The sequence below is a fragment of the Lytechinus pictus genome, chromosome 2, assembly GCF_037042905.1.
Source record: "Lytechinus pictus isolate F3 Inbred chromosome 2, Lp3.0, whole genome shotgun sequence".
In the NCBI taxonomy this organism is placed as follows: Eukaryota; Metazoa; Echinodermata; class Echinoidea; order Temnopleuroida; family Toxopneustidae; genus Lytechinus; species Lytechinus pictus.
Window position 1 is genome coordinate 69,710,923 of NC_087246.1, and position 12,116 is coordinate 69,723,038.

The 12,116-nt window shown below is 37.8% G+C and overlaps 1 protein-coding gene across 1 annotated transcript in view; it reads right to left on the bottom strand.

The window, feature by feature from the left end:
• LOC129255085 (nodulation protein NolO-like) overlaps positions 1-12,116 on the bottom strand; it is a 33,566-nt gene that overhangs the window by 17,003 nt on the left and 4,447 nt on the right. Inside the window, exon 2 of the mRNA XM_064095525.1 lies at positions 25-171. Coding sequence (XP_063951595.1) covers positions 25-115 — 91 coding nt within the window. The 5' untranslated portion in view covers positions 116-171. The remainder of the gene's footprint in view (positions 1-24; positions 172-12,116) is intronic.

The following is a 12,116-nucleotide window of genomic DNA, read 5'->3' on the forward strand; positions in this document are numbered from 1 at the left end:
ATGTTTCAAAGGAAAATGACTTACTTTCAAGTTCCAGAACAGCCAGAAGTTTCCCATCTTCACAAATGGTGACATTAGCATCATGTAGTGTATGGAATGCTATGATGGCAGGCATGTTGGATTATGCTTTAGTTCTAGGTGACGAATCAAGTGCAAGATCACCAATGTAGTCTGCAATGAATATAAAGATTATAAAATGTATGCATATTAATACATCAAAATTCAAAATGCTATAGACAAAGCATTAACTATAATGTGGCTTACCAACTTGCGAGGATACACATTCAGAGTTATTTTCAGTCCCTTCTTACCTACATTTCATGTTCTTAATCTACCCTGGTGGATTAATATCTCTATTACCCATGTATTACCTTATTACCAGATGTACACTGAACTGGCAAAATCCAGATATCTGAAGCTGAATTTTCATGTGTAGTCTTTAATTAAAGTTCTATATTCCTCTGCAAAGTTAAATATGTCAATATCCAGTGTGTACAAAGGTCTCTCTCTCATCTACAGAGATAGAGATAAGACTAGCTTGGATCTATCAAATTTTGAAATCGCTTGCAAACAAGAAATCTGATAAAGAATGGATTGATACATACCGTACCTAATTTGGGTACAAGCACCGTTTAAACTGAAGAAATTGTTTTGAATATCAATTGCAAAATAGTAATTTCAGACCATTTTCTGTTTCCCTTATTAAACAAGTGAAGCGCCTCTGGCAGTCTCACCTGCATTACACGATTCAATATAGCAGCAGTTCTGACTTTGAAAACTACCGGTACTATAGAATAACTATTCACAAAAAACACCATTTATATAATGATACAATACTACATTCATTGACCCTAAATGACATTTGACCTTGATCATGTGACCTAAGACTTGTCAGTGATACTTGATTACCTTTATGTCCACAATTCATAAACTATATCCATAAACTTTGAAAGTTATGATAGCAATTTAATAATTACCTCCAACATGGCAAAAGTTCATTGACCTTAATGACCTTTTACCTTGGTCATGTGATCTGAAACTCGCACAAGATGTTCAGTGATACTTGATTACTCTTATGTCTAAGTTTTATGAATCAGATCCATAAAATTTCAAAGTTATGATGGTAATTCAACAAATACCCCAAAATGGCCAAAGTTCATTGACCCTAAATGACCTTTGACCTTGGTCATGTGACCTGAAACTCGCACAGAATGTTTAGTGATACTTGATCACTCTTATGTCCAAGTTTTATGAACTAGGTCCATATACTTTCTTTTTCTTCTTCTTCTGATAGTGTATTGTTGGTTTGTACTTTCTAAGTTATGATGACATTTAAAAAACTTAACCTTCTAATACCCCTTTCATACTGCCCTCTTCATTTTTCACCGGCGAACTTCGCCGGCGAACTTCTCCGCCTCGCATTCCTCACTTCCCCGGCGAAGAAAAAAATGTAGCCTTTCGCACTGACATTTCTTCCCCGGCGAAAGTCAACGGGCGATTGCAGAACAAACGAAAGAAAATTGTAAACATTACTTCTTACCTATTACAAAAAGGTATTAAAAAAATTAATTACAACATATTTTGGAAGTATTACGATAAAAACTAACAATATCACCTTGTTTTTATATTTTAGCACATTTTATACATGTAAAAAGTGCTTTTTAATCAATATTGTTAGTAAAAAAAAATTATATTCGAGGGTATCTACTTGGCCATAGCATGCAGCTGAGCTTGCAACTATCGCGCGCGGAATCTCGGTACAGGGGACTTCAAGAGAGAAAAAAATTGACCTCTGACGTCATTAAAGAGAAGTTCTCCTGTTTGCTTTCATACTGGCCTTTTCACCGCCAAACTTCGCCGGTGAAACAGTTTCGCCGGCGAAGTTCTCCTGTGTACCTTTAGTACTGGACACTTTCCCCTTCGCTGGCGAACTTCGCCGGTGAAAAGCGCAATATGAAAGGGGTATTAGGTTAAATTTTTGAAATGTCATCAAAAGTACAAAACAACAATACACCAGTCGGTGGACTGTTCTTTATCATCAGAAGAAGAAAGTATATGGACCTAGTTCATCAAACTTGGACATAAGGTTAATCAAGTATTACTTAACATCCTGCCTGTGTTTCAGGTCACAGGACTAAGGTCAGAGGTCACTTTGGGTCAATGAACTTGGACCATGTTGGGGTAGTTAATATCAAAATCTTAAAGGTTAAGATGAGACAAAAACAGACACACCTTCAAGGAAGTTGCTGCCTATAGACTCCTCCCATAGCCTTCTATAATCCAAACATTTATACTGACAAAGACTGGGCTAGTCATTGTCTAATAAAAGTATTCAGTGTACAAGGTACAGTACAAATTTACCTTCATCAAGTTTCAAATCTGTTTTCTTTTTGTCAAAGTGTAATTTATTAATGATTGATAGGACATGTATCTGAGCAGGAGTGGTTCCATAATATTTGAATAGAGCTGGTGTCACAATTTATATCATTACATGTGACTAATTACAAGTGTATTATTTCATATAATTGAGGTTAGGGCTGTTATCGTTAAGAAAATTCTCTGTTGATATATTGCTAAAAATATCTTACCAATATTGATAACTATCGACAAAGAACATACATTGTACCGGTAATCAATAAGCATTTTTTATGCATTATAGCAATGTCATACTCGCATTGGTCAAAATTTGTATCTGCCACTGTACCAAGAAAGTTTTAAAATCCATGTTCATCAGATGTAAATGATTAAATAACATCTTTTAACAAACATACATGTATTCAGCATAAATACATCCTCAACTTTCATATTATTAGCATTATTTAAGGGTTAGATGAAGTGTTATCAATAATTTTGGGGATTTTTGGACATCCTTCTGATCAGTCAACGTCTTTTGCCTATCCGCCATTTTTATATCGGGCTGTACATCTTCGAACGCAGAGGGCAACAACACACGGCCGTATGCTGCCTTCTACGCTAATTAGTAGGCGGCAAGTAGTAAGAATTCCAAAAATTTTCTGTAGAATCTGATTTTTTGTGCTCATCCCCCTATTTTTAGGGTGCTGAACACGAATCTGCTTGTTGCCAAATTTATAAATGCCGTCTTTGGCCGCCATTTTGAATTTCAAAATGGCCGCCATAGAAATCTGTTGACTGGAGATAAATGCTGAAAAAAAACACTATTTATGACAATAATATGGGCCAAAAGTATGTTTTTTGTATTTTTCATGATATGTAGTATTATGCTGATTTTTTCCACCCAATTTAATATACGAATTCTCATTCAAAATGGCCGCCAAAGTGACAGAACCCATCCTTAAGTTATTATTGTCAGATAGGAAATGATATATTTTTATTTAAAAAATGTACTTTTTTGAGCTTTTAAATATTTTGTGCATTCTTGTGAAAGTATTTAATCAGTTCAGTTGGTTTCAGTCTGAAAAAAATACATTTTTCTATTTTTTATCTATTTAAAACTACCACATGAGCTTAAACTTAGCAAAATTTGGAAAGCGCCCTCTCGTGGACAGAATTGAAAATTGTTGAAAACTTTAACATCTTCCTGAGATAGCCTATGATGGCGTCAATTTTGTTTCTGTTTTCTGGACAAAATTCATCTTAAGGTGAGTTTAAAACAAATTTACATTTATCTTCTCACCCAAAAAATACCAAAGAATTGATTTTCATTCTACATCTTGTCCATTAAAGCAAAATTTAAATGTACTGGTTCATCAAGATTGTTGTAGATTTATATTACAGTCCCATGCATTGTATTCTATGTAGCTTTTTACTTTTAGTGGGCCTTGTCCTTGAAGTTGGAGCTTTGGTCAGGTGTTTTCCATAGCAAATAACACACTCCCCCTGGCCCTGTCAAAGTGTACATAAACTTTAAGTAGGCCTTTTGTTAGTACTGGTCTAAGTAATATAGAATCTAGTAGGTCCTAGATCTAGTCTAGGTCTAGTAGTAGTAGGCCTACTAGACCTAGGCCTAGTCCTAGATCTAGATAATTTATTAAATTTAGGCTAGATCTAGTATTCTACTACTAGATCTAGCCTAAATTTGTAAAATTATAAGAAGGCTAAATTTACTAGTCACTGGATCTAGATGATAGATTTAGTATTCTCGACTAACCCAAGGAGTTCCGACCCACAAAGCGGGTCGGAGCCCAGGACTCGTCCGTGTAATTAATAGGCAGAGGGTACTCTCCAAAATGGAGTAGGCCTAGGCCTAGAATGGGGTCGCAATAGCACCCAAAAAAAAGGGGGGAAATAAATTATGCACTTACCTATATGGATAATGGATGAAGGTCTAGATCTATCATGACACAGAATCCTGACACAAACTTGACCCTCAAAAAAAAAGTTAATGTAAGCGTAGAACTAGTGACAACGTTAGATCTAATAGTGTCTAGTACTAGTAGCCGTATGCCTACTAAGATTACAAGCAACTTTTAGATTTATAAATCAACTAGAGGGATCTAGATCTATTTAATAAGAGATGCAACTTAGTAGGCATAGTGTTTCTGAATCTGGATGGTTGATGAACAAACGCCTGGCGTGGCTATCCCATACATTTTTTTTTGTAACATTGCATGAAGTTGGATGTGTACTTAATTTATTTGGATCCTTTCAAGGAGTTCTTTGAATTTGGGGATTGGTGTAGTGCTAAAAGTATAAAACCAAACCAATGCCGTACGGAATGAAAAACACCATCAACCATAAGTGGATATGTTGTAAAGGGATTATTTCATTAGTTGCAAAACTTTATAAAATCAAACTGAGCATTAAATCCCTCTTGTTAAGACAAGACCATTACAATAAAATCTTGACTTGCTTTACTTGAATTTTTTAATCTTTTCTGTTAATTGCTATTTCTACCCTCATTTTTTTATTTGGACATTAATTTCAGAAGGTGATTTTTTTTTGCCATTTTACTTTGCCAGTTATGAGAAAAAAATTCATGTCTCCTCTATTTTTTTTAATCAAATAAAAAACAATTATGACCAATTACAACTGCGATCGATTACTGTCATATATATACGTATCCACCGACACTTTTATACCAAGATTAGTTTTAAAAGTCCTCAAATTTTATAAAGAAAAAAAATCATCTTCATAAAAATGTTAAAATCGATAAGAATTGAATCAAAGACGAGGCCGAAGCTGTGGTATTTGACTTTTGAAATATTTTTGGGGAATTCTTATCGTTCTTAATCACTAACCAATAAAACATTTATTATTTTATATGATTAAAATACATGGTGCTACGATCTAGATGGAGTTACAGGCGCGATAGCTCAGTCGGTAGAGCGGGGGATTCGTATTCCGGTGACTCGGGTTCGATTCCCACTTGGTGCGCTAGTGCCGTTTGGTAAGGCATTAATCCTCATTACCAGGTCCTTCGGAGAGGACCTTAAGCCGTCGGTCCTCTGGTTGCTTGCTTACAAGCAATCAGGTAAAAATCCCCACCAATCACCAATCACAATCAGCAACTGGGCGTTGTGGCCTGCGCCTGTAATCCAAGCTATGTGGGGAATTTACAAACTGATGCAGAGGTTCGAGCCCTGCTCACGTCTTTCGGATGGTGACGTTAAAGGTCGGTCCCAGACGTAAATAATCATATCTGATTGATACACGTCTGAGAAAACTCAAATACACACACAATCAAAATCAGTTTGTGATAAATGGTACTTTATAAATGCACCTGGAATCTTATACCGAACCAGCGACCGAAGCCTTTGTGTTTGGTTTGAACTGCCATGTTCAGCGGTTCAGCTTCAGCACTATTTGCATGTCAACGGTTTGTGCATGTATCTGTTTTGTAAAAAAATGAAATGAACTTTTAAACGACATAACTTTCGTATTTCACATCCGGTTTTGATGAAATGTTCACCATTATATTTATTTGATTTATATCTATTAATTCAAATCAACATTTTTTCTGGGGTTGAATTGACCTTTATTCAACGTGTTCTGCCATCTGATTCGATAGGAGATAAATAGGTATTTAATAATGGATAGCCTTTTTAGGGTACAGGCTCTTTGGAAAAACTTTCATGTATGGATGAAACCCCAAATCTTAAAATCATAAACAGGCAGAAAAATCTGTCATGTAGTCATCTCATATAATAGTAGAAAAAAAAATTAAAATGCTTTGGTAAAATTATCATTACCCATACAGGAAAACATGTCTGGGACAGATGGAGAAATATCAGGTCGTGCAACAAATATAGACTTTGACTTCTGCATTAAATGCCAGGAAAAAAAAATTATAACAGATTCAGGAAGCCACCATACATGTACAAAACGCAAGCTAAATTTTGAACAGCTACGCAGATCAAGCATTGAAACATACCAAAACTTTTTGGATCATGTCAACATCAGAGCTTCGTATGGAAACCCTGAATACCTAAAATTAAAAACAGTTCTAGAAGGGCTAACAGCTGCTGAACTCGAAGAAAATGGAGCTGTCTGGCACAGATCATGCTATAGTGAGGTCACTCATAAACAACACACTGCTCGAGATAGACTTAAGCATGAAGCATTACTTCAGGAAGATTCATCAAAGGTCCTTACTATTAGAGGTAAAGCAGGGCGCCCTTCAACAAAACGGCAACATTCATCTCTTACAAGAGGTCATGAATCATCAGTCTCATCTGAAAGCCCACTTAGAAGATCAAATTCTAAACCATTCAGAAGGGAACTCTGTTTTTACTGCCAGAGTGACAAGTATGATGAACAAGATCTGCATGGTTGTACAAGCTTAGACATGGGAAATTCCATGATGAAAGTAGTGAACCAGAGTAATAATGAAATTTGGAAACTTTACTTGGGTGATATCATTGCAGAAGGCGATTTCCATGCTCGGGATATAAAATATCACAAAAGCTGTCACACTTCAAATTGGCGAAAATATGTGCAGTGGCCACAAGAGAAATTGAGGAGCACCAATGTTTCTGAACAGTCTGTGCAATATATCTGCGCAGAAACAGAGTTCTTTGGCAGGTTGCAGGAAAGAATAGATGGAGGAGAAATAATACCTCTGCATGATCTTGTGACATCTTACAACAGTTTGATGGAAATGTATGGGGTACCTGATGTCGAGATAACTAGGTTCAAACTGGAAGGAAAATTACTTGATAATATCACCAGCTACAGCATATCACCTGGAAAAAAAAATTGCCCTGCTGTCTTGCATTCAAAGAAAGTTGGATGTGAGGCTCTGAAAGATCAGCATGAATGCAATACAAAGAAGGAAATGAGAAACCTGTTCCAAGCAGCGATGACTCTCCGTCGTTCTATCCTCAAGAAGAGGAAAGAAGATCCCTGGAAATTTAAGGATTCACTTAAAGATTCTATGGAGAAAAGTGTTCCTGATGAGCTTGTAACAACAATTCTGTGGATTCTTCAAGGAGGAAGAGATGTTGAGGGTTGTGCAAGATTACAGGAGGTTAAAACGAAAAGTCTTGTCATAGCACAGACTATAACCCAGGCTTGTCGATCAGATCATCAGGTGAAATGTGCACCGAAATCAAGTCATCAAAGGTTTATTGATAGATTTGAGTCACCTGTTGCTGTCGGTTTGTCCTTATACATGTACCACCAATTCCGAAGTCAAAAAGCAGTCACTGTGTTGAACAATTGTGGCGTTGGAGTTCCCCCGAAAAGAGTAGCTGACATAAAGAATGACTTCGTAAATGCAGCCATGGACAACATGAAAGATAATGGTGTATACGTTCCCCCAGGACTTGCAAAGGGACAGCTCGTTCGTGCATCAATAGACAATATAGACATGAAGGTGGATACCCCTGATGGAAAGGGTACTTTCCATGGAACCGCAATGGCCATTTATCAGCGCTCAATGCCCCCTTCCCAGCAAGCTGAACCTGTCTTTAAGCCAAAGGATAGAAGTGAAATTAGTAAAACAAGCTGGAAAGATAGTGTTCCTCCAACTGTTATAGACCTCTTTCATTGTCCGATAGAAGGGAATCCAACACCTAAGACAAGCCCAAAGTACAGGTCCTTCAAACCATGGAAGTATGAGGACTGTTTAAGGAGTAACACAACAAACCTGTGGTTGATTGCAAGACACTTCAGTCGCTCAGCTAGCTTTGTCGTTCTTGATGAGAGCAAAGATGATATAGACCTTATAGAGTCCAGTATGGCAGGTGCCATACAATCAGTTCCTAACTGGTCAGCCTACAACTCCTTGCTACAAGAGACTGTTAACGATCGATCAGCAGATGTAAATGTAGACAACATATTCGGTATGCCACTTATAAATGCTCCTGCTAATGAATGGAAGACCCTTGTGACTGCTCTTGGTCATCTAGAGAAGCTGAACTCCCTGGTTGATAGTTCTAGTAAGAAGGTAGTTGTAAATATGGATATGGATCTATATAAAAGGGCACTGAAATTGCAGTATCTGCACCCACAATTCAAAGACAAGTGGCACTTGTTTCCAGGACCATTTCACATTGTGATATGTGCCTTACGATGCCTTGGGAGAACTGTAGAGGGAAGTGGTCTTGAAGAGGCATGGAGAGAAGCAGATCTGTATGGCACGGTCACTATCAATCAGATAATCAATGGAAGTCACTACAATAGAGCTATGAGTGCACACATAATCACCCTGCAAGCACTTTTCGACCTTCATTTACATGCCTTCCTCGATGGTAACCCAGAAGTGAAAAATGCCCTACAAACCAGTGCTGAATCGTTTGCTGATGCTTGTAGAAAAGGATTGAGTATCCAAGAAGCACAACAAGATTTTCTGATCACCATTGAATCCTTGAATCTGGAGAAGCAGCTTATGGACTTTGACAAGACCCACAATAGTGACATGCAAAGGTGGCTGAAGCAGTACAAGAATCAAGTATTGAACATGCTGCAATTTCAACAAGCTGTACGTGAAGGGAATTGGATTCTCTTTCTAGCATCCCTTGAGCAAATGTGTGTATATTTCTTTGCTTATAATCGTTTGGATTATGCTCAGAATATTCCAGAATTCCTTGCAAGAATGCAGGAAATGCAAGTGTCAGATCCAATCGTGTGGGACGAGTTTTGCAAAGGTGGTTTCACAGTAAACACCCACAACAACACTCCATTCACTAGACTGGGTATAGATCAAGCACAGGAATATCTAAACAAGGCAACGAAAGGCCAAGGAGGTATATCAGGGATCGCTTCAAATCCTACACTTCTGCTGAAGTTTTGTCTAACAGCTCCTCAACTGGCTCGCATTTCACAAGAAATGGAACATTTTCTGTCTAGTAATGGAGAAGGAGGAAGTAAATCCAGGCACCACAACCTTAGCAAGAGTAAAGTCACCAGGGAGGAAGTAGCCATATCCAAACTTAAGAAAGTCTTGGGGCCACTCAACCTGTTTGAAGAATGCAAGGAAGAGAACAAGAACGTGATGTTCAAACTTGTAACAAAGGAAATAATTCCTCAGCAGGTTGCAAACAGTATACTGTCAGTTGAAGAGGTTGGAAAGGAAAAATATGAGAAATTTGTAGAGGATCGGCTGAAGGGAGAACATAACCTGTGGAGCAAAATGACAAAATCAAAAATTCAGACGTGGAACAAAACTGCCAAAACCGTCAAGATGAAAACAGGAACAGAAGCTGTTTTGTTGAAAGCCTCTGTGTCTCTATTTGCAAGACTTCTGATCATTGCCAGATCTGGGAGAGAAGATATTGATCTCCAGGATGTTATTGGCAAATATGAATTTGCAGGTACAAACAAACGGTTGATGAAAGCCGATGGATCACTTCATCCAGCTAGTGACAAAAGTCAAGTACTGCACATATTGTGTGAGGAGTCTGGTATTGCAATAGATGACAACGTCCTATCATCAGTGGATCAGAACCAATCTTTGAAGAAGCCAAGGTGTCTCCTAATTGATGGTATGGTTGTTGTTCAAGAAGTGATGGCAGTAGGAAGCTTCCAAACCTGCAAGGATGTGGCTCGAATGTATGTCAAACATATTGATGCAAAGGCAAAGCATTATGACCAAGCCAGAGTTGTGTTCGACAACTACACATTGAAGTCGTCACTTAAGGAAAACACAAGGCAAAGACGGAGAGGATGTGTGAAGTCAGTTCGGTCATACATAGTTGATGACAATACCTCTATCAGGGACAAAAAAGAATTCCTGTCCAGCAATGAAACGAAGGATTCACTCACACTTTACCTGACAGATGTCCTTATTGCACAAAGTTCGACAGAAAATCTGGTTGTTGTTAATCGCAAAGATGTAAGGTGCAATAATGAGTTTCCAGTTACAACACCAGTAAGTACACAAGAGGAAGCCGACACTCTTCTCATCTTACATTCAGCTGAAGTTGCAACATTGGGCTTTGCTGTCAGCATCTACTCTCATGATACAGATGTACTGTTGCTTGCATTGAGAAGAGTTCCACAACTTGGTGAAGATGTGGAAATCATCACAGGAACTGGAAGAAATCGCAAGATGATTCATCTGAAAGCTATCTATGAATGGATTGGTGAAAAGAAAGCAAAGGCATTAATCAACTGGCATGCCATGACAGGTTGTGATACTACAGGGCACTTGTTTGGAAAAAGCAAACGTTTCTGCTTCAAGTCATTCATGAAGTCATCAGATGAAGTTATTGAAGCTATATCTAAACTTGGTAGCCTGACTGAACCATCTAAAGATACTTTAAGAAGCTGTCAAGACTTCCTTTGTCAACTCTTTTGTCCAAAGACTGTGACAATTCTTACCCCAGAAAAGCTAAGGTGGCACATGTTTAAACACATGACAGAAAAGAAAGGTGTAGAAAACCTTCCTCCGACACCAGGTGCCTGGCAAGAGCATCTTAAACGAGCACGTTGTCAAGCCATCATATGGCAGCAGGATCTACAGGTTAATCCGACTGTTCCAGACCCTCTTCTGTTCGGATGGACGAAGTGTAATGGAAAATTTGTTCCAGTGTTATCTGATTTACCACCAGCTCCAGATTCAGTGTCACAGTTACTAAAGTGTCAATGCAGATCTAGTAAAGCTGGAGAATTCACAGTCTGCACAAAGCGTTGCTCTTGTAGAAAACATGGACTTGTATGTACAGAACTGTGCAGATGTGAAGGAGAAAGTGAAACATGTATGAACACAGAACATATAAGTGAAGAAGAGGAAGAAGATACCAGCAGTGACACCAGCAGTGATAGCAGCAGTGAAACAGATGAGTACATGTAGGATACGGAGTTGATTTTTGCACAGTAAAGAGAATAGGAAAAGAGGAAGAAAAATTGAGATCTTCTTCAAAACAATGAATTAATTCATCCAGTGTACAGAAATATGCCATAATGATGAGGGTAGTGGTGGATACTTGGAAAGAGAAGAGAAAAAATGAATCCTCTTCAGCACATAGAATTTAATACAGAATACAGAACTATGAAACCATGATGAAGATAATGGAAGAGGAAAAGAAGGAAAAATTGAGATCTTCTTCAGAACATGGAATTTGATGCAGAATACAGAACTATGAAACCATGATGAAGACAATGGAAGAGGAAAAATAGGAGAGAAATGGCGATCTTCTTCAGAACATGGAATTTAATGCAGAACTATGAAACCATGAAGAAGACAATGGAAGAGGAAAAGAAGGAGGTAAAGGGTGATCTTCTTCAGAACATGGAATTTAATGCAAAATACAGAACTATGAAACCATGATGAAGACAATGGAAGAGGGAAAGAAGGAGAAATAGAGATCTTCTTCAGAACATGGAATTTAATGCAGAAATACAGAACTATGAAACCATGATGAAGACAATGGAAGAGGGAAAGAAGGAGAAATGGCGATCTTCTTCAGAACATGGAATTTAATGCAGAATACAGAACTATGAAACCATGATGAAGACAATGCAAGAGGGAAAGAAGGAGAAATAGAGATCTTCTTCAGAACATGGAATTTAATGCAGAAATACAGAACTATGAAACCATGATTAAGACAATGGAAGAGGAAAAGAAGGAGAGAATTGGTGATCTTCTTCAGAACATGGAATTTAATGCAGAATACAGAACTATGAAACCATGATGAAGACAATGGAAGAGGGAAAGAATGAGAGAAATGGTGATCTTCTTCAGAACATGGAAT